The sequence below is a fragment of the Lagopus leucura genome, unplaced genomic scaffold (assembly GCF_019238085.1).
Source record: "Lagopus leucura isolate 7727_CA_CO unplaced genomic scaffold, USGS_WTPT01 Super-Scaffold_100047, whole genome shotgun sequence".
Classification (NCBI taxonomy): domain Eukaryota; kingdom Metazoa; phylum Chordata; class Aves; order Galliformes; family Phasianidae; genus Lagopus; species Lagopus leucura.
This window is the reverse complement of record NW_024962293.1, coordinates 621,414-643,189: the sequence shown is the minus strand read 5'-3', so window position 1 is coordinate 643,189 and position 21,776 is coordinate 621,414. Positions and strand designations below refer to the sequence as shown.

At 39.8% G+C, this 21,776-nt stretch overlaps 1 protein-coding gene across 3 annotated transcripts; it reads left to right on the top strand.

Annotated features, from left to right (window-relative positions):
* The first annotated feature begins 34 nt into the window (after positions 1–34).
* On the top strand, positions 35–18,954 carry RAB22A (RAB22A, member RAS oncogene family). Of its 3 annotated transcripts, XM_042884976.1 has the most exons (9): positions 35–291; positions 1,973–2,052; positions 6,250–6,331; positions 9,230–9,301; positions 9,416–9,522; positions 9,670–9,711; positions 11,385–11,494; positions 12,701–12,831; positions 18,102–18,954. In XM_042884976.1, the coding sequence occupies exons 1-8, from the start codon at positions 256–258 to the stop codon at positions 12,796–12,798; spliced, it is 627 nt and encodes a 208-aa protein (XP_042740910.1). In that variant the 5' UTR covers positions 35–255; the 3' UTR covers positions 12,799–12,831; positions 18,102–18,954. The 3 variants fall into 3 exon arrangements, with proteins under 3 accessions (XP_042740910.1, XP_042740909.1, XP_042740911.1); XM_042884975.1 differs by having other exon boundaries at positions 36–291; positions 12,701–18,954; XM_042884977.1 differs by lacking the exon at positions 9,670–9,711 and having other exon boundaries at positions 41–291; positions 12,701–18,954.
* The last annotated feature ends 2,822 nt before the right edge of the window (positions 18,955–21,776 follow it).

The window sequence follows — 21,776 nt, the reverse complement described above, 5'->3', positions numbered from 1 at the left end:
CTTCCTCTGAGGGAGGAAAGCTGCGGGCGGTGGCGGCCGCGCTGGGGGGTGTGGTCAGGTGACTCCGGCGGCCGCCCAAGATGGCGTCGGGTCCGCGGCGCCTGAGGAGAGAGACGCGTTGGTAGCGGGAGGCGGCGGCGGAGCTCCCGGTGCTCGGCTGTCCGCGTCTCTCGGGCCTCGCGCGTTTGGCGAGGAGGGCTATGAGCGTTCTGGGCCGCGTCTGTGGCGCTCGTTGAAGGTGCAGCCTGCCCGGCCATGGCTCTGAGGGAGCTGAAAGTTTGTCTGCTGGGGGTGAGTGCTCGGCGCGGGACACGGCGGGCGAGCGGGAGAGAGGGAGGCGGCCGTCCACCCTGCGCCCTTCGCTGCGGAGATCGCCGGGCTCGGCCTTCCGGTGGCTCCGACAACCGGGCCTGCCCTGCTGAGCGCTGGGCCGCGGCCCCGCCGGAGTCGGGGCTGATCCCGGTCCCGACTGTCCGACCCCGGCAGCGGAGGGCGGGGAGCCGTGCTGAGGGACGGGGCTCCTGACGGAACGATGCCGCTGATGTGTTCCAGCGTTATCGCTTGAAAAGGAGTGGACGGGAGGCCCGGGCAGCTGGTGGACGCTTTCACGCTTCCCAAGCACGCTGCCTCGGGCTTGGAGGTCGCAAATATCTAAAATCAAACTTGAAAGAGAGGGAGGGAAGCAGAACTATATTTGTTTAACGGTATTTGGCTTCTGAAAGTGCATTAAGCACTAGCAATGGGGAAGGAGGAGACTTGGAGCAAAGTGACGTCGAAGTTTCAAAATCTCTGGAAGAAGCCAAGTGCTGCCGGGCTGAGGAGCTGCTGTGGGAAGCAGGGCAGTGCCCTGAGTCTCGGTCCTGTGCTGGGGGCATTGCAGGCAGTGCTCTCAGGACTCCCAGATGGCCTCTCTGCCCTTCAGAGAGAAAGCTGTATGTTTCTGTGCTTCTGGGGCAATGCAGAGTTCCTGTCTGCTCTGTGTTCCCACTGTCCTGTGTTTCCTCATCTTAGAAGAGAAGCAGCTAAGAAAAATGATTCCCGAACTCTAGGAGCCAGGAGCTGCGTCTCCTTTTCTCTTTAAATATTTGCGTTGTTCTTGAGATTGCAAATATTATGAAGTCCAAAACCAAGGTCATACACCGTCACCGATAGGAGGGCAATTTAAGAACATGTATGAGTAGAACTTCATTTTCAGTGAAGTGTCTTTGTTTGTTTGTTTCCTTAATGCTTTGTTGATTCTGGACATTCAAAGCAAAATGCTTGTTGTTACCTGCCTGGATAAATGACCATTCGGGATGTCCAGCTGCTATTGGGAATGGTTTTGTGCATCATTTCACTCCTAGATATGTCTACTATTACTTTTTTTTTTTAACAGTCAAGTTGGTGGTGCAAATACAATGTTATGTGAAATTTTTATGTCATATTTTCTCTTCTTCCGTTTTCAACCCTGTAAAGTTGTATTTGAAACATGTCTCAGGTGTGCGTCATACAAGACATCTCAGGCCTTTCATTAAGCAGGGTGGGACGGCATTAGTCAGAAGTTGAAATGTGTGTGTCACATTTGTATAATTTCACATGCTTGATTGGTTTACAAAGGTGGAGTACTAAATTCAGTTTCTGTATATGCTGCTAAATGTGTTAGGTCTTTCTGTGCTCTAATTCATACATGGTTTGTATACACCTAGGGTAAGGTTGAGTGACTGATAAATAAGGAATACAGATTTTTCTACTCCTTGATAACAGTTTTATTTAAGAAGTTGTAACTTACAAGAAATGTTTCATTTTTCTAGTTAACAAAGAAAATAATACTTTCAATACTACAAAGAAGAGAAAACGAAATATTTGTGAACCTCTAACTTCACTGAGATTCTCTGCAGGAATGTGTTATTCCTACAAAATATTGTAAGATGGGAGGACAAAAAGAATTGTTTACAGCAAGTTTTATCTCTTTCATGTTTCTGTTCTTTTTTAGGACACTGGTGTGGGCAAATCAAGTATCGTGTGGAGATTTGTGGAAGATAGCTTTGATCCCAACATCAACCCAACAATAGGGTAAGAAACTAAATGAAATTTTCATTTGTAAGATCTGGGCCCATATTGTGTTGCTAGTGTCAGCTAATAAAATCGTGTTAGGAGTATTTTACTTCAGGTGCTTCTGCTAGATGAACATGTGTTTCTCAAATGCTATTCTTAAATTTCGAAGTCTGATTATAATGCAACTGTGACCTTCTTTTTTTGAATCAATTACAATATCAAGTCTCCAAGGCTTTTGCGGATATTAATATATTAAATCAGGTTATAGTTCTTCTCATTAATTCAGTCTGATGTTATACCTTGATATGCTATACCTATTCTCTTAAGTAACTGAAGAAATTGCTAGTGCAGCTGCTATCACAGCTAAGGATTTTTTTACAGGTAAGCCTCAGAGGAGCAATGATGCCTAGCTCAGATCTTCAAATAGATAAGAGGGAGGACATCGGGAATTCCTGGTGTGGTTGAAAGTTTTTCTGATGATTTTTTGCCTTTTTTTTTTTTTTTTTTTTTTTATTCTCAAAATATCTTATGAGCTGCTTTGCTCAGAAGCAATTCTTTACTTGCAGGAGGACATGACTTGATGCTGAGAAGTGTGGGGGGCATTGCATCTTCCTGTCTCAGGTGCCACACAGCCTCCACTACAGCTTTGATCAAAAAGATTCTGCTGATTAAATGTCAGCTACATCTCATCCTGTCCTTCTAAAGAATGTAGTTTCCTTGATCTTTCTCTCTTTTGCTCTCTTCCCTGCTGCTCTCCTCTTCCTGTTTTTTCATTATAAATACTGGTATCAAACCGCAAGATGTTCTATAGGAATTATGTTTTTATTTCAATTTTCCTGTTAACAAAGGTAGCCCTTAAGATAGATTGCTAGATTGTTTTGTTATGCTTTCAAGGACTGAACGTTCTTGGCTCTCAGGCTAGCTACAAGAATATTCTTTTTTTGGAAGACAGTGAAACTGCAGTGGGGATAGTAGCTGTGGTGCTGTTTGCTTAAGCCAAGGGCCAACCTGTTCTAAACGTTTAAGTTTAGTGTGTGCAGAAAGCTAAGACCTACTGCTCACAGTGACATAGCTGCAAGCACAGCTTCTTGTTGAGACACTACTGGAAGATCAGTTTATTTTTTGTATTCTGTGAGGTTTTCTGAGAAATTGGGCACCTGATTTCATTCCAGATACTTTTAGAAACAAAAATAAAAACATTTTGTTATAGTTTAGTCTGCTAAATAGCTGACTAATATGGATGGTATCTACAGAGGCCTAAAGTGGTCAGTCATGCTCACACACAGATCCTGTTTGTTTGGATGCTGTGGTTTTTTCATTGTTCTTGATTTTTAATTTAAATAATAATAATAAATCTACTTAACTAGTAGGTGTTCAGGTGTGGTAACAGAATCTGCAAAGATGGGGAGCGCTTATTTATTTTTGTGGGATGCTGTGTTCTGTAGTGAGATGTGTGTGACCACACATTTAAGTTGCCTGAGTTAAACCTTGGAGTAACCTAGAGTGGATTTGCATTCTCCTCTGTTTATCTCTCAAATTATTCTGAAAAAACAACTGTGCTGGTTTAGGCCCCACGTATCTGCAAGACTGTAAAGCTGCAGAGCAAAGATCTGTGTGATCTGCATTGCTTTTGTTGTGACAACAGAACTCTTTGCATTCTGGAGAAAGCTTAGGAGAGTGTTTTTCATTGGATCATTAGTTTTATTTTGTTTCTCCTGAAGAGAAGGCCTGGGAATACCTTGTGGTACTTTTGGAAAGTGCTCACCATTGTGGTGATGAGGATACTTTGCAGGATTTTGTTTCCTTTCATTGATTTAGTGACAGTTACAGGATTCCTGTGGTTTTCTGAAGTGACAGGCTGAAAATCTGCGTCTTTTGGTGATCTGGATAAATTAAATGGTCCAAGGACTTGGTGTTTTAGTACTTTGCAGTGGTGATACAACTGATCCAAACTTCCCATATGCCAGACGGTGTGAAGTTGAAAAAATGAATTATTGGATCTTTTGCTAGACCATGCTTTTATTTCCTAATTGAGACAAGGGGGTAGAAAGAATAAAGTGAGGACTAGAGAGGAGTTTTAGAGCATCTTGCAAAGCTAAAGGTGAGAACAAAGCAATATTTCCTCCGGGGTATTTGAGTGCATGAGATATGATCTTATGTTTCCTGTCCTAGTTCCACTGTTCTAAGAATATGAGCAATCATACTTCACCATAATTAATTCAAATTTGAGTGTGGGCAGCCTGTAGAAACCCTGTTAGAATTTTGGAACTTCTGTGTGGTCAGTGCTGGGGACACTTCATGCTGCTGCTGCAGGATCTTGCATCGCTCTCTGTATCCTTACATAGGCACTCTGAATGAGTGTAGTACAGGTGTTTGTGTAGTTATGGTGTTTGCTGGGAGAAGCAGCCAGGAAATCTGGAGGGATACTGCTGCTTTTCTTAGAATAACTCAAGGTTAACTCTGGTTTGGATGCTCCCAGAGCAGTTTGTCTTACAGTTGCACACTCCTGCTCATGCTTTCTCACTTGCTTCTGTCACGCTTCTCAGAGAATTTCAGGTGCAGCTGAGCCTCTGTAGTCAGCTACCATTTGGGCATGTTGAATTGTGATGTGAAGTATGGCCATTCAATTCAAGTTGAACGCACTGGCATGGTTTGGTTTGTAGAACCAGAGAAGTTGTCAGTGAGAGTCTAATTCAGGAAGTGATGCTGAATTTCCAGCAATCTTAAAGAAACCAAAGTCTTTTGCACTTTACAGCAGATGTTCCTATCATATTCTTTACCTTTACTCATTGCTAAAATAAATCTAGCTTATTCTACTTAAATAAATTGTAGTTAGATCCTTTCTTAGTAGGGATGCTGCAGTCATATATTTAGCTTCTTAAAATAACAATGAACTTTGGACAATGACATGCTCTTTGGCAAACTATCTGAGCTTAAGGAAATGGGAGAAGGTTACCTCTTAACAGAGGGAAGCATTGTATAATTGCTCCCCTTTATTTTAAGCATGCATAATAATTTTGTCCTCCTGTAACAGTGAGACATGCTGGAAGATACCAATTCTATTCACTACAAAATTGTAATGGGCACTAAAGCTTCATGCCCTGGTAAAATGTTGGGCAAGAGAAACTGCAATTTGGAGTCTTAGATACTGAGTTTTAATGTTGTCATGCTGAATGACTCTTGCTTTCTGCTTTGAATTTACACAGCTTAATACAGTTTAAGAAGCTGTAGCAAAGGATGCCTCCAGATTACTATCTACCATCGTGTCCAAAACTGTCAGTAGCACATGTTTGGAAGTCTACAATATCTTGAATGATGAAAATTAAGCATATAAAAGCTGTTTAAGATCATAATGTATGATCTCATATGCCTAAAGTAATCATGGCATCTAGAGATCGTTGGCTATTTGCATTCAGTGTGTTGTTTTTCTGATAAAAAATGGCTACAGGTTACAGACTCAGCAAAGAACTTTCTCTTTTAAAATGTTAGATCTTAGAGTTTCCTCTATTGAGAGGCACACTGATTCACATTAAACAGATCAAGCAAAACACAGAAGCAGTTCAAAATGTTACTGTAATACACTGGAAGCTGGGGGCAGGGGCATTTGAAGAAGAGAATTTTCGTTTGTCTTCTAGATCTGCAAGAGCCTCTGCAGGCTGAGATATAATGACAGACAGGTTATGGGAGCTGTACAGGTTGGAGACAGCGAGTGAGTTACTACTGATGTCTGTCCCCTTAACACCTACAAATGGCAATAAGACTCTCCTGTGCTGTCATCCCAAGTGTGGAATGATGAAGAATTCGTTTGAATTTTAGTACCGAGATGTTAAAGAAAAAAAAAGCTGATGCCAAGGGTGAGGCTTTGATCTCTTACCCTCCAAAAGGATCCTGTACAAGTTCAGATAATCCGTGGTAACAACTCTTCTTTTAAGAAAAGTGTTGTTGAGAAAGCTGACCTTTCTGACTTTTTTTTTTTTTGGTCATCATACATCCTTTATTTTTCCCAAAAGGCTTACAGCCTGCATTCTTGTTTCTTCTGGTTTGTTAGTTGAACTTCATCCTTTGAATAGGGCCTTTTGCCTCAGTTTCAATATTTATATATGAAAATTGTAATCAGTTGCATCTAGGGAGGAAAAGCAATTTAATTGAAATAGAAACCTGTTTAACAGTTCATGGCAGTCATGTTCTAAGATGATGTTTTGGCATATTTTCCAGAGCCTCATTTATGACCAAGACTGTACAGTATCAAAATGAGCTGCATAAATTCCTCATTTGGGATACAGCTGGACAGGAACGGGTAAGTAGCATCAATATCTTTCATCCTGTCTGCATATACCGTTCTGAGTTTGTGATGTGTTTCAACCCTACCCGAGCCCAAACCACAAAGCAGGGGAAAGAAATAATCTTGTAAAGGCTTAGTTATTTTCATGCAGTCATTTGACCTTCTGGAGTCCTGGTGAAACTGACTTGCTGGATTTTTAGTGTGGTAACACACTTGATGTCTAGAAAGTCACTCTAGTATATTTGTATTGCTTTCAGAACTCTGGATTCCAAATGACTACTGATTTCCTCCCAGCAGCATGATATAAAACCAACTTTCATCATCAGGGATGTGTTGTGTGTGTGTGCATGTTATCAAAAATGTCCCAGTCTTTCTATTTGCAGCAGTCAGTCAGCATCTACTGTTAATGGCATGCCTGATGTGAACACCAGAACTCGTTCTGAAATGGTAGTGTTTGAATGTGAGTCTTCTAAGCAATGAAATGAAACTTTTAAGAGAGTGGTACTCTTAAAAAAAAAAAAAAAAAAAAAAAAAAAAAAAAAGTCTTACAAATGTGCCTGCAACAACTTGGCAGGAAGCATCCATTACGTATTAGCATTCCATCCTGTTTGGATTCAGCATGCTACAATCTGAGGAAGCTCTCTGTGCATGCCCAGTACGTTCTGTGTCTTTGTTTTTAGACCAAGTGACATCTCTTTAGTTTTCTTCTGTTCAAGTTGTGTGGTGTTACTGTTGTTGGTTTTGTTTGGTTTTTGTTTTAATCAAAAAAGGAAGGATGACTTACCCTGGCTTCTGATCTGAGTTCTGTGGTATCTCTAAGGGCTATTCCACACCGCAGAGAAATTTCTGTGGGGCCCACATACTTCCAAGGAAGCCAGTACTGTCACTGCAGGTCGCAGCTGATCTTCATACATGCCTTGTGCTGAAACCTGCTGTGTGGTTTTCTTGCCATGCAGCACATCTGACAGTGCATCTTGGAAAGAATCCCATTTGTGGTGGTCTGGAACAGCAAGAACGTCCAAACCATTCAAGAATTGCGATCTCTAAATGATACTTATAAACACAATTCCTAATACTGGCTTTTGGGGGAGTGCTTGCTATTTTCTACTTCTAAATCCCATTAGCAGACTAGATAGGGCAGCCCCTTGTTCTACATGGTTTCAGGGAGTGGCAAGCTAGCATTGCTCTGTGCTGGAGATGTGCACTCGTTCACTGGACGTACAGCTACATGCCTGTGCTGTTTTTGTTCTCTCATTTCTTCTGCCCTGAGTAAAGTTGGACGAAGGCTATTTAAAGGAGTTAGGATTCTTATATTTGTGCCTAACTGTAGAAATTACATTTTAGTTCTGTCAAAATGCGAATCAGTCAGGATGGCAAGCTGCAGTCTTTGAAAAAACAGCAAAAGGAAAATGCAGTGTTCCTGTTAACATCTGTTTTGTTAATGTATTTTATCTGCTGACTGCTCTTAAGTGGAAAAATGTATCTAAGTGTTAGCAGGCAGGAAATGAGAGTACTACAAAATCAGTGAGTGAAAGTTGGTTTGTTCCCAAGGTAAATAGTCAAATAATCAAAAAGCCAAGTTGCAACCAGTCCAAGTGGTGGTTTACCAAATATGTTTCCCTTTACATTTTAGTATTTGTGGAGGGGAGGGATTATGCCCCAGTGTGAACTGAATGTCTGCCTGTGTTTCCCTTTCCCATTATTAAATATTTTTCTATTCTGAACTTTGTGTTCAAATTACTGTTTTCAAAGCAGAATTTGAGAGCCAAATGTAAATGGTCTGGAATTCTCCTTTATACCAAAACTTTCATGATTTATAATATTGCTCTCAGTTGAACTGTACTAAGCAAAAGGAAATTGATGTTTTATAAGAACCATAGGCCTTCATGAAAATCTGTGTTCTATTCCTGATTTTTTTCCCTGCTAACAAGATGCACAGAAGACCAGAGTTCATATGGTTACATCAGAACTGCACGTGTAGCTTATTCTGCTTCCATGAGAGTTCTGCTTCTTAGAGTAGTTGTCTGGTTCTTTTTTTAATGAGCAGAATACAACATTGGGTATTTAGGAAGTTGAGGAAAGATATTCAATCATGTACCCCACATTTTTGTGTTTTCTTGCTGTGATGGATTCAGAACATTATGTGAAGGTACAGACCTGGTTTATAGCCTGCAAATTCACAACCAGCTGAATATATCTTACGTAGATTTAATCTTGAATATTGCAATAACATTATTGTAAGCTTTTATTATCCAAATGTTCCTTAAATGTCTGTTTGCAGTGGATCACACAGCTTTGTGTTTTTGCCATTTTTAGTTCTAATTTTGCCATTTTTAGTTCTAAATGTGCTTCAATTTTCCGAGTTTTGAGGAAAAACTTGAGCAAAATCCCTGAAGCCTGCAGTTAAAAATGCTCTTTTCTTAATCTAGCATTTAATGAGTGGCACGACTTAACCACTTTTCAGCAAGGCTGGAGATTGCCCCGATCCTCTGGACAGCTCAGATCAGCAGATATCAGTACACTAGCTTTTTTGAATTACTTTTTCCAAAAGCATTGGCAAGAATAAAAAAGTTCAATTTTGATTTTGTTCCACTCAAAGTTGAGTGTATATCCTGTGGGTTTGTCTGTTTATAACTGGCCTACTAAAGGAGAGATTTTCGTTCAGTCAAAATCAAGTTGGGCTGCTTGCTTTTTATGGTAGGTGTGCTGCTGATCCCCAAGCTATTTATTGGTTGGCCTTCATATAATAGTGCTTTTATGGAAGCTTACATGTTCTGTTGTGCTGGTTCTCTGCAAAGAAAAGCTTTGTGCTAATGTTAAATTTTAAAATAATTTTCTCTCGTTTTAATATTAAGAAGCAAATTCAGGAGATCAGTGAAAAATCAGATTCATAATATATTATTTTTTTTCTAGTTTCGTGCTTTAGCCCCAATGTACTACAGAGGGTCAGCAGCTGCCATTATAGTTTATGACATCACGAAAGAGGTAAGAAATTCAATAAATTCCATTGTATTTTTACTCAGCATTACCAGTTCTTCTTTTCATGTTATGAAGCAGTTCTGGCTCCTAATTAATTCTGTTTTTTTCCTGCCACATCAGGAAACTTTCTCAACATTAAAGAACTGGGTTAAAGAGCTTCGACAACATGGACCTCCAAACATTGTTGTAGCTATTGCAGGAAATAAATGTGATCTTAACGACGTAAGGTAAATAATTGGTGACAGTTTGGAGCCTTCCTATGAAAGACAAGCTAATAGTGCTAAAGATGCTATTCTTAAGATTTCAAAGCTGGTAAAAGATTTAGAGCAATTTAAGTTGGTTTTTTTTTTTTTTTTTTTGCACTGCCATTTTAGTTTCACAAGGAGGCTGAGCTATTCCCACTGCCAGAAAACTTGGTTAGTTTGCCTTTGTTTTTCTTGCCCACATCCTTCTCTTTGTTGGTGTGAGTACACGTGTGATTTAGCAGTAAATCAGGCTGTAAAATTGATCTACATTAAAACTAACCGATTTTAAAAAGGAAAACTTATCCATGTGTATTTATCTCGCTCACAACATGGTAACTTGCTAGCATGGCAGAGGAGGGGCAGCAGGGTTACGAATGAGAAGTTTACAGGGAGACAGGATTACCTTTCTGGTGGCAGTGCCAAGTTACACAAGCTTAAAACTGCCTATGAAACTACAGTGTAATACAAGCTGTTTACCTCCTTTTATAAGAAGTACTCCTGTCAATCTGTAACACCTCATTTTGTTATGAAAAACATCAAGCCTGTTAGAAAGCATTGTGTAGATTTTTCTGACTTGCTTGTTCAGGTGCCTTCCCTCACTGCTTAAGCATTAGGGTGGAATTGGCTGTGGTTGAATGGTTGCAGGGAGGGGGAAAAGTTTTTGAGAAACTTTATGAACAGCCAAACTTTCAAGCAGGCATGTATTAAAAACAAAAGAAGCCCTTTATTATTCATATCCTGGTTAAATAACCCAGAATTCAGAACGAAGGTGTGTGCAAACCCCTTGTTTTTAGCTTTCATTGGAAAAGGTACTGCAGCTGCTGTCTCATGAGAGACAGATGGTTTTGTGTTTAAGGAACCACTGCAAAGTTGGTATAGGTTTATAAATTGTTCCTATATTTTAGTTACCTAGCATGCTGTAATAACCTGATAGAAATAGCATGTCCCCTGGAGTCAGTATGGAATAAAATTATTTATGTGTCAATTGTAAGGCATGCAGTATGAAGTCTTGCACTTATTTCTTGGTCCTTAGGTGGAGCTGTAAATCATGTAAACATTGCAATTGAAGCTAATGAGTAAGAGTCCTTGTGATGAGTAAGATTTCCTCTCCTTATGAGAGGCAATATCTGAGACACTGTCCTGAAGGCAGTGTTTTAGTGTCCTGATGTCCTAAGTCTCTTGTTACTGAAAATAGTTATGTGTTTTAGAAACGTTATGTAAAGACATGGAGAGCATAGTCTTCTCTTTATTTGCTGGGGTTTGGTTTGGGTTTTTTTCTGTTGTTGAAGGAAATACTGCATTAGCAACCTGCCTGCTTGAGGGTGTAAAATACTTATTTTCGCTTCTTGGCTCTGTGGTTGGTTACAGTCTCAGCAAGTTCCTGCTCCCAGCTATGTCTTCATTGCTTCACGTAAACTAAACGCTATGCTAATGATCTGTGCAGCACTGAGAGATGCCTGGTTTTCTAAGCAGCTGTAGGAAATCACTGGATTAGGGGAGTGAACATGAGGGTCTTTTCAATGCATCTAAAACTTGTATGTGTGGGGAAAAAATAAACTACTCCCAGTGATTGATTGCAGACCTACACTTAGAGTAGTCAAGAATGAAACTCCATTGTCATGTCAGATGGCCTTGTTAGTTTGTGCTCTAGGGATGCTCCTGCCCTTAAACAAGGAGACAGCACAGTGAAAAATGGATATCAATTTCAGGATGAGGGAGCAGGGTGATGCAAAACAGGTAATACAAAATACTCATTAAACATGACACTTAAAAGCTTAATCAGTCTCTGAAAGTTCCGAATTAAGTACTTTTCTACATGCAGTTCTTTCTTTGCTTCTTTTCAGGGAAGTCATGGAAAAAGATGCTAAAGACTATGCAGATTCCATTCATGCAATATTTGTAGAGACAAGTGCGAAAAATGCAATAAACATTAATGAACTCTTTATAGAAATTAGTAAGTATTTAAACAGGTAATGTGTTCTGCAAGCAGCTCAAGTAGAAATTTGATACTGTTTGTTTTTTGTGCTATTTAGGCAAGAGTATCCTGATTTAAGTGTGACATCCAAATATGAATACTAACTGCAAAATGAGCTGCATATATTTTTCATCGTCTAATGGCTTCTGAAGGTTCCATCTAGGGACTTTAGGTGTACTTTTGTGCTGCTGGATAAATAGCAGTCAGTGTCATCTTACTATGTCTGTAATTGAATGATGCAGTTAATACTTCCAAGGTTATGGAAGGGACAGTAAATGGTGTGGCGAATATCCAGACTTCATACAGCTCATGAAATGAATTGAATTCTCACTCTTGGTGCTTGTACTTAGTCCCAGCTAATGCATTTTCAAAAACATAAGAACTGAAAATAATAGATTACTGCCTAAGAAAGAGCACCTAGTATGTGTATTTTCCAGCAGTATTTTTGTGATACCTCACTTTTCAATTAAATGGCAAATCTTCTCTGTCTCATTCATGGCAGAGGATGGTGGCAAACACTTTTTTCCATATATGAGTGAAAAACAGTATTCCTAAGTGAATAAAGTATTATTTGTAGGATATGTTTCAGGCAGCAGCACCAGTATACAGATATCCTGTTTCTCAAATGAAAAGACATTTCTTGTTCTTGTAAGCAGTTCAGTATATTGAAGCTGATGTCAAAAGTATGTCCTGTATATAAGCTTCCTGGTTTACTGACTTTAATAGTTGTTCTCTAAACTAAAGATTTCTGTTGAGTAAGCTATGGAATAATTTCTTAAATCCCTCTCAAGAAGAATGCTCAACCAGGAATGGTCAGCTTCAAACGCTTACTGGGTGACTGAAGCAGCTATTCTTAGAAGCATGTTGGTGTTAAGCCTGATGCAGGTGGTCTGCTGGGGAAGGGCAGATCAAGAGCAGAGAGCTTCCAGAAGGTACTGCATCCTGCAGAGTATATTCTCTGGATGCTCCTATGCTGTAGGACTCTGAGACAAGGTTAGCCTGAAGTGTGAAGTTAGCTTAGGCTGCTTCACTTTTATTTGTGGATCCATACTTCTAACACAGTGCAGACTGTTAACTGCCATTCTTATGTTATGCACTAATGAAGTTATGACCTGACATACACTGAATGAAAAGAGTAAGTTTCAAATATGTTTGCCATAAATGTCTTTTTCTGCCTCCTTGTAGGTCGTAGAATCCCATCAACTGACACCAACCCCCCATCTAGTGGTAAGGGCTTCAAACTTAGAAGACAGCCGTCGGTGACAAAGCGCAGCTGCTGTTGACTGGTCCATTTGAAAATCAGACTTGTTTATACAGTAGGTGGTCTTGGAAGTTAATAGTTCATGTTGGATTTATATTATCAGTCTTAGATCTCTATCTGCTGGTGTTCATACGCCCATGGTCCAGTAAAAATGGACCAGTTCATCTGACATCTGTATGCTCGCAGAAAAGACTGCCATGGTATGTCAGCCTGTTTACTTACAAAAAGTTGTAGTATCTCTTGCATTCAAAGGGAATCCATCATCACTTCTTTGGCCTTTCTTAAAAGGAAGCTGACTATGAATGGTTGAACTGAAATGTTTAGTAGTTTTGTAATTGAGATTGTGTTTTTGTAAAAAGGAAAACGAGCACTTTTGTGGGACTTGGGGGTGGGTGGAAGGAGTCTGGATTTTGAAGTTTAGTGAGATGTCGCTTCTTCTTTTCTTCAGTGAGCCTTATTTGAAATGTAAGTGTAGCTAATCCAAAGTACAGTGGGACAGTTGTGTTTGAGGTGGCTACAGAATAAGCAAATGAAGGCAGATAACAGTCAGATCAGTCCGTCCACTCCCCAGGACCCATTTGCACTTTTTATTTAAAGATAAGCAGCGGGGGTGGGGACACATGCAACAGACCTTAAACCACGGACAATCTTTTTTTCTGTGCTGACTTAATCATTTTGAGGCAAACTGATATGCTCATAGGCATCTTCTTGTTACAAGTTTTTGACGTTAAGCTGTTGGTCAAAGAAAGCCTAGGTGTAGTTCTGACTAAATGAAGTGATTACTGACTAAAAGCAGATGCTGTAAACAGATGCTTCCAATAGTTCTGATAAGACTTAAAAGATCTGGGGGAAGCCTTTAACTGCTTAGCATGTGTAAAGTGTTCATATTATATTTATGAGACCAGTGTTTAAAATATTATAAATTATGTAAAAACAGTCTTTAAAAATTTGCAGTCTTATTTGCTCCTTCCATTCCACACCTACACATGCACTCCTGGGGTTCTCCATCAGGTTTTTTTCTCCACCATCTTTTAGATATCATTGCTGTAATTTCTTCCAGAGACAGGCTGAAATTAGTTCTCTTTAAATCACGTTTGAAAGGTCCAATAGAGGCTGCTGTTGGTACAGTGTGAGGTCTGTCTGTTGAACAGGTTTTCATCTTGGTGCACCCAATCATTCTTGCTTTGGGCACAAAAGTACAAATAAAAAGTAACCTTAAGACACGTGGTGATGTAGATCATTACCTCTAAGTTCCTGGGCTTTTTTTTACCTGCTAGGGTTGGGGTTTTGTTTCTTTTATTGTTTTGGTGGGGCTCTTTTTCTTTCTCTCTCTCTCTCTTTTTTTTTTTTTTTCTTTCAAATTCAATGTTTAGCTTATTGTGTTGGTTTTAGTGTGCTTGCAATTAAACCATAGATTGACCATACCTTTTTGTGCTTTTTTAGTTTTATTTTCGCTTTTTTCTTTCCTACTGGCACTATTGAGGTTCTTTAAAAGACTCAAGTAATCGAGTACATGCTAATATGTTGTTAAGCTTTAGTGTGAAAATGAGGTTTGTTCTGTTTGCAGTCTGGCTTTCTGTCATCTGAAGTATTTTCTCTGAAGGAAACACAGAAAAGCAGACTTCATACCTTTCTTGCAGTTCTGATCTTGAATTACTCCAGTTAGTGGAACCATGGGAAAGGCCGTTGTTTCAGATTGCCCAAATGCTGAAGTGAAACTGCTTTTAAAGACTGTGCCTATGTAAAATGGCAGACTGTTGATGTAAGTTGGTTTGAGCCAAGAGAACTGTTTGTTGATCAGTTGGCTTTAGCTGAAAGCTGACGTGCAGTCCTCTCTGGATGAGACACACACGTTCAGTGTCTCATTTTCGTTGGAGGAAAATGGTTTCTTCTGTATTAGTTTAAGGCCATCTGCTTCCATTTTGTACTAGGCTTGCTGAAATTAATTATATTTTGTTCCACCATAACTTCTCTATTTGGGGGCAGATTAGCCTTTGAGTGTTTGAAATACTGATGATCAACCATTTCAGCTAACTTATTAATAATTTTGTGAAGGAATTGTTGAAATAGTGGAATAACACTGAAGTCCTGAGGTTTGCCTTTCTCTTTAATGAATGGCACTCATCACAGAGACTAGATTTTAAAATGCTATAAAAGGGAAGTGATTGCTGCACAAAGTGTTTTGAAGGGGCAAACATCAGGTTTGTAAAAAGCTAATGAGCTGTGTGTCATAGCGTTGATCCGGAGCATTTTTTTAACTGACAGAACATTACTATTTCTGCTTCTAAACAGTACCAACTCTCTGCTCAGAAAGGACAGATCTGTACAAAAACATCATTTGATAAATAGTTTATTATTTAGTTTTGGAGCTACTTCAATGTGCTGCCTAAGTTTTGGAGAGGGGTCTTCATCGTTCCCTATGAATTCTCAGTCTCTTAAATGACCTGTGATGCTCTTGATCCGTGCTGAGTAGTTTCGTAGTGTATTTTATATGTGTTTAAAGCTGGCATGCTAAGTGCCTAGGTAGGTGAAATGTGGAAGCTTGTGCTTAACAAAACACAGAGGCATTTAGTAGCCAAACTACTGAAACTTGTAATAGGTGCTTTAAAAAGTTCTAGGAGAATTCTGACAACTTTTGCTGTTGACAGGGAGGTAAAGACTTTTTATATTGTTAGATACATGTTGAAGCAAAACAAATCATTGCACTTTAAATCCCTCCTGACTTCAGTGAGACCTTTTCTGGAAGTGCCACAGTATCAGGCAGATAACAGCTTAGAAGGGGTGCTCAGCTTAAACTCATTTTTAATATGTTGGTGTATGTAATACAATTTAATGTTACCAGCCTGCTCAAGAAAAAAATAAATCTATGTGCTTGGAAAGAGTAAGTATCAGGCATAGACAACGTGAGTTCACAAAGGGAAAGCCTTGCCTTGGTGCTTTGATCTCCTTCAGTGATAGACCACTTGCTTGGTCTGTGAGGGAAAGGCAGTAGATGTCCTTCTGGATCACAGTAAGACCTTTGATGCTTTCCCTCACATCATCCTTATGGACAAACTGTCCAACTGAGTTGATGAACTGGCTTGATGGTAGAACTGAAAGGTTTGTAGATGGAGCTACGTCTGGTCGGTGGCCAGTCTCTAGCAATTCCCAGTGTTCGCTTCTAGAGCCAGCTCTGTTCAACCATTTAATCAACAACCTGGGTGCAGGAGTGGAATGCAATCTCAGCACATTTGCTGACGACAATAAACTGGGAGGTGATCATGCCTGGAGGACAGGAGACCTTGCAGAGAGATTAGATAGATGGGAGCATTGGGTGATTGGCAGTGGCATGAATTTCAGCAACAGTAGAACGCTGGGTGTTGCACTTGGGGCAGAGCAGTGCCATATGCAGGTACAGACTGGGAGACAAGAAGCTGGAGCAGCAGAAAGGGACCTGGGAGTGCTGGTGACAGTGGGCTTACAATGAGCCAGCAGTGTGTCCTGGCAGCCAAGAGAGCAAACTGTGTTATGGAGTGCACACAGCATGGCTGGCTGGTCAAGAGGTGCATCTCCTGCCATATTTAGAGCTGGTGTAGCCTCACCTTGGATATTGTGTGCAGCTCTGGGCTCTGCAAGTTCTTACCAATACATCAAAATTGGCTCAGGAATCCTTTACTGGCATTGGAGAACTACAGACAAGACTGAGAGGGGATCTTACCAACCCTTATAAATATCTTCAGGGCAGATGAAGTGGCTCTTTGCAGTGGAGCCCAGTGACAGGACGTGGGGCAGTGGGCAAAATGGGAACACAGGAAGTTCCATATGGAATTGAGAAAATGTTTAATTTGAGGGTGAGGGAACACTGGAACAGCTGCCCAGAGAATCTCCTCTGGAGATATTCAAAACCTGCCTGAATGTTTTTCTGTGCTTTAAATCTTGGTTAGCCCTGAAGTGTTCAGTTCAACTCAGTGATTTTCATAGGTCTTTTCCTGAACTATTCTGTGTTCACATCACATCTCTGTTAATAGATCACATCCCTGCTAATGTTAGGCAAAATAAGAATCTGTTGTCAATCACTAATCTAATATTTCTTAGCAGTGTTTTAGAACAAAAGAACATCAGCTGACCTTTTTAGAGTTCTATGACTCCAGCATGACGAAAGAAAGAAGCTTCAAACTCTATCTTTGTTTCTTACGCAAGTGTTCAAGTGCCAAAACACATTTCTCAGTAACTGTTAGGCCTTCTGACGTCAACACTTATTTTTAAAAAATCCCTTTTGATCTTCTGGTAGTCTTGAAAATTTGCATGCGAACTCTTTTTTATCAGTTAGGATCAAAAATGTTTGACCTGCAAAAATGGAATAAGCGTTACCAGACTGTCCATGAAGTCACTGATCGTTAGGTTTTTTGAGGGACGTGAGACTATCCTGAGCATATTGATGGGCTTCATCTCTGACATGTTAAAGTCATCCTTTCCTTCTTTCCTTCTCCTCACAGTTTTCCCCTCAATTTTTAGGTGCACGTGCTGTAAACAGCTATTTCAAAATCCTTACAGGAGTTCTAGTAGCTCAGAGTTATTTGATGCCTCCTATTTTGCATGGAAAATCAAGGCACTAAGATGAGTTTGGCCCCCTAAAAATTGGTACAGCATTTACTGAAACTGTCCTTGTTCTAAAACAGAAATTTCCTAGAAGAAATGGTTCTGCTCTTCCCGTTGCATCATCCTGCAAGTTAGGAGCTTTAAGTTTTTGCTGAAACACTAACTGCTTTATTCAAGAAAATTGGGTTTTTCTTTCATTCCTGTCAATGTTTTTAAACACAAGTTACTGAACAAACCAACTGCTATTCCTGTTCTAATGCTGAAGGATACAGACAAGCTTTTGTGCTGTTCTTTTCATTTGTATGGACAGAAGACACCATCCAGTTGTTGCACTTTGGTTTGAGATGCAGCAAACCTTTGATAAATTCACTGCTGCTTTCTTGCTTCATTTTGTCACAGTGTGAATTTCCTGTTATTAAATCCATTATGTTTTCTTCACTATTTATTCTTTGTGTCCTTCTGGGATTTAGCCAAGAAAAGGTGACAAGTGTCTTTTTCTCCTCAAGAGTTCAAGAAATATCTGTCATAGCAGCAAATATTTGTGAACAAAATGGTCATCTTTAGAGCAGCTTTATGAAATCGTTGAGAAATCATAGCAGCTGAGACATGTAGCACTGCTTCACTATACTAGATGAGAGGGCAAGAAGCACTGTCGTCTAGAGGAAGTAAATTATTGTAAAGCCTAACAGCATCATGTGAAGTACAGAAACGATTAACTTCTTTTGTACTTGGTATTTCTGAATACAGTGCATCCAGCATTGAAACTGTGGCACAGTGAATTGACATAAGACTCAGAAATGGAGGATATTTAGCTGTAAGACACTTGAGACTTCTTGGCAATCTTCCCCTTTGCACCCTCTCATCCCCCAGTATGATGAAGAAAAAAGGGAATCATTCTGGAAGTGTCTGAACAAAAACTTTACATTTGCATTTGTGTATTTGGGGCACAAGAATCACCTGATGTGCATTTAGCTCTTGCGGTGTAATAAATGCATGCCTGTAAAATTAAGCGTGAAGGTTAACTTTGGAATCAGCAGTTCTTATCCCTCTTAAGAACCATCTGCCTTTTCCTTACGGTATTGAGTTAACCTGGTAAAAAGATGGAAGGATCTGTGCCTTCTTATTGTGGTGTCTCTTACTGCAACAAACTAAAGCCGCTCAAAGTTACAGAGCATTTGCAGCACTGTAAACTGCACAAATTTACTACCATTGCTTCACTGCATGAAACGTAGTCAGATCACGAGTGATGAAATCGTACAGTGATGAGTTCCCAAGCTAATGAATGTTCTGAGACTTTTCTAGTCTTCTCTTGGGCTGGTCCCGAGGGCGTGTACAGGTTTGTCTGTATTGTTGGTTTGTAGATGCTAACGAGGAAAACCAGACTTTAGTTTTCTCCTTTTAGTTTGTATTGTTATACTCCCATGTAGTGCATAGAATGAAGATTAAGAAATGTTGGTTTGGCATAATGTAAACGGCATTTTCAGCTTACGCATTCATAATAAACTTTTATAGTGTAATAACATGCTAAATCACTACCAGTCCAATGTATTGTGCAAAAAAAGGTGTAAACATTTTATTAATAAAAAGCCTTGTTTATAAATGCGCTGGCCTTGTTTGAGTGGTTCCAGAATTCTCAGTGTTGTCAGAAATAGTCTCTGTAGTAATAGAGTTGTAGAAGAGGAACGTTAAGCAATACCACTGCAAAGTGAATGTAAGTAGTAGTTCAAATAGCTGTTTTCCAAAAGCTATCACTAGTGATCATTCAGAAACTGCAGCTTTTCCATGGTTTATGTATACAGACAAAAGACAAGCTTGCACAAAAAAGGATGGAGAAAAAATGGCAGAGAGAATGCAGCTTTTGTCTCATGCTTCCTTTCTTTGCAGCGTGATGTCTGAGGAACTGCAGGCCACACACAGCCTTGTCAGCTTGTGCAAGGCCTGACACATTCTAATGGGATCAAGTTATTTAATACATTGCCTTTAGCTTAGACTGCATCAGAAGTTGAATTCTTGACTGCTTAGGCCAGGTTCCTGTCAATCAGAAATGTCAAGTGCTTTTAATATCTGCACAGTGTTCTGGGGGGCTGTCATGCTGGAAGGGTTCCATTCTGATTTGCTGGTACAGCTAGCTGGTTGCTTGCTTCCTTTATTCTTTGTGGTTCCTTTGAACTGCTTTGGTTATGTACAGCTCAAAAATATAAACTTGGCTATAGTTATCTCCCTTGTCTTGTGCAACGACTAAAAGACATAGTTTTATTGTTTCACTGTGATGCAATTGAACATGTTAACAGCAGCCTTCAAAAGCGTGACCCCAAAAGATCCTGTTCCTGATACTGCTCCTTCACTGAACCTTCACCTGAAATTCCTGTATCCTGGTTTTCGTGTGATGTGGATAGTGACTTCCATAGATTTTAAAGTAAAAGAGAAGCATTCTTTAAAACTGCTACAGTCCAAAGCTTCCTTAATGCCCTTCAGAGTTTCCCAGTGCTGTTTGTCCCGATTTGCTCCTTCTGTTAATCAGAAATGCACGTTGGCAATGTGTGCCTTCCAGCCTCAGAGTGGCTGGACTGTTAATGAGATGAAGGTTGTTTTGTTAACTGATGAAGGTGGGGCATTGCAGGTGGTTTTGTGATGCATATCCATTTCAGTTACTCTGATCTGAACAATACTGACTGTGTGCACATTTACATGCAACCAAAAAACTACTTTCATTAGACTTGGTAAGTTGTTAACTTTGCATAAAAAAACTGCTGAGTTCTATGTATGTTTCAGCATGAATGAAAACAGGGGAATCCTTGCTATCCAAGCAGGTAAGTTCAGAGCTGCTCAGTGCAATCTGCCTTTGTAAGGTGATCCAGCCTTGCACACCCTTTATCATCCAGCACTTAAGGCTGTACTTTATACTGTCAGAAAAAGCAGAACGTGGCAGGGTGCAGGCAGCAATGCTGAGCTGTTGTTTACTTTGGGGAATTTTATTATGTATGACTGTATGTTGTATAAGGTTTCCTCTGTCTTATTCCTCATTATATTCCAATTAACTTGCAGATATAAATATATAAAGCTTATCTCTTTCTACCAATTGCTTGGAATGTTTATGGACAGCTATGTTTTATAGCTCAGTGAGGGAATCTGTTTATAAAAATAAAACAATCTAAAAGATTGTATGGGAGAAGATAATGTTTCCAGAGTATCAGCCAAGAAAAAGCTCTACTCCAAAGTGTGTGTGAACCGAATTACTTCTTGAGATCTAATAAAATGTTATGACATAATCTGTAGTTTATAGCATAAAGTAGACCCCTCAAAATAGCAAAATTAATAAGGACATCCTAGGCTCCAAATCTAATTAAATAGAATAGCACAAATGTAGAAAGGAAAAAAAAGCAACCAAAAACAACAAGAAAGAAAAACCAACTTGCATTTATGACGTTGTGGCCACCTTTTCTCCAACACAGAGAAGGAGGTTAAGGAAGAACAGCAGTACGTGTATTTTAGCTTTTTTGCTACCTGTGGCTGAAACTTCGAACGACTCCTCCTGATGTATTCATTGGCTAGAAAGTGATACCAACTTTCATTTGCATCATGTAAAATGAAGAGTTACACAAAATACATATAGGAATTATATTGTTTTGGTGTGGAATGAAAGTAGTTGCAACAATTGCGAAGGACAAAACATGTTTGTAGATCGCACTGGATGAAAAATACAGGTTCTCATGGACAAGAGCAGCTGAAGTGTTGATGTGGTATAAATACTGCAGGCGTACTGTGCAGACTTCCTTACAGCGTTGAATGTCATCGTCCCATTTAGTGGTGTTAATTTTAACATGTCCATCAGTCATTTGCCACTGTTTGCATTGCCAGCAGTGCCAACAGCCCTTTTCTTCCAGATCTTTTTACTCATTTTGTCTTTTTTTGGCAAACCAGCCGCTGTTAGAACTTGCTCTAATGTAACTGAGTGGTGTAATAGTTGGTATCCCTCGGAACACTTATATGTGGATAGGATTGCTTTTAGTCCCTGCAGATGTGGTATCATCCCCTCTGCCGTCCCACGTATCCCAAGTGCAGCAGCCTAATAAACACTTTTTGTGTGTATATAGGCTGTTTTTAACTCGTCTCTGAGCGATCAGGTTTTAGGACCTTAAAGCCTTGGTCCCCACGAGCTCTGCTCCATCAGCACACCCCGCTCCATCTGTTGTGTTACAGAAACAGTTTATGGATCCTTACGAACTTTAGGAATGTTTAAGAGCAGTGGGTACAATGAACCCAAACATTGCTGCTGTGCTGCCCTGGCCTAAGGCCACCAATAAAACAGCATTTCATCTTAAACCAACCTGTAAATTTAAGTCATTTTATAGCGAGTTTAAAAAAAAAAAAAAAAACACCTCCTGTTTTCTAGCGTTTACTGTTGGAGAACCTCAAAACCAC

What these genes read in the sequence shown, in the direction of transcription:
- RAB22A (XM_042884976.1), top strand. Translation starts at nt 256, where the DNA reads ATGGCTCTGAGGGAGCTGAAAGTTTGTCTGCTGGGG. An exon ending in AACATCAACCCAACAATAGG is followed by an intron (nt 2,053 to 6,249) that starts GTAAGAAACTAA and finishes CATATTTTCCAG; the next exon opens with AGCCTCATTTATGACCAAGA. An exon ending in TGAACTCTTTATAGAAATTA is followed by an intron (nt 11,495 to 12,700) that starts GTAAGTATTTAA and finishes GCCTCCTTGTAG; the next exon opens with GTCGTAGAATCCCATCAACT.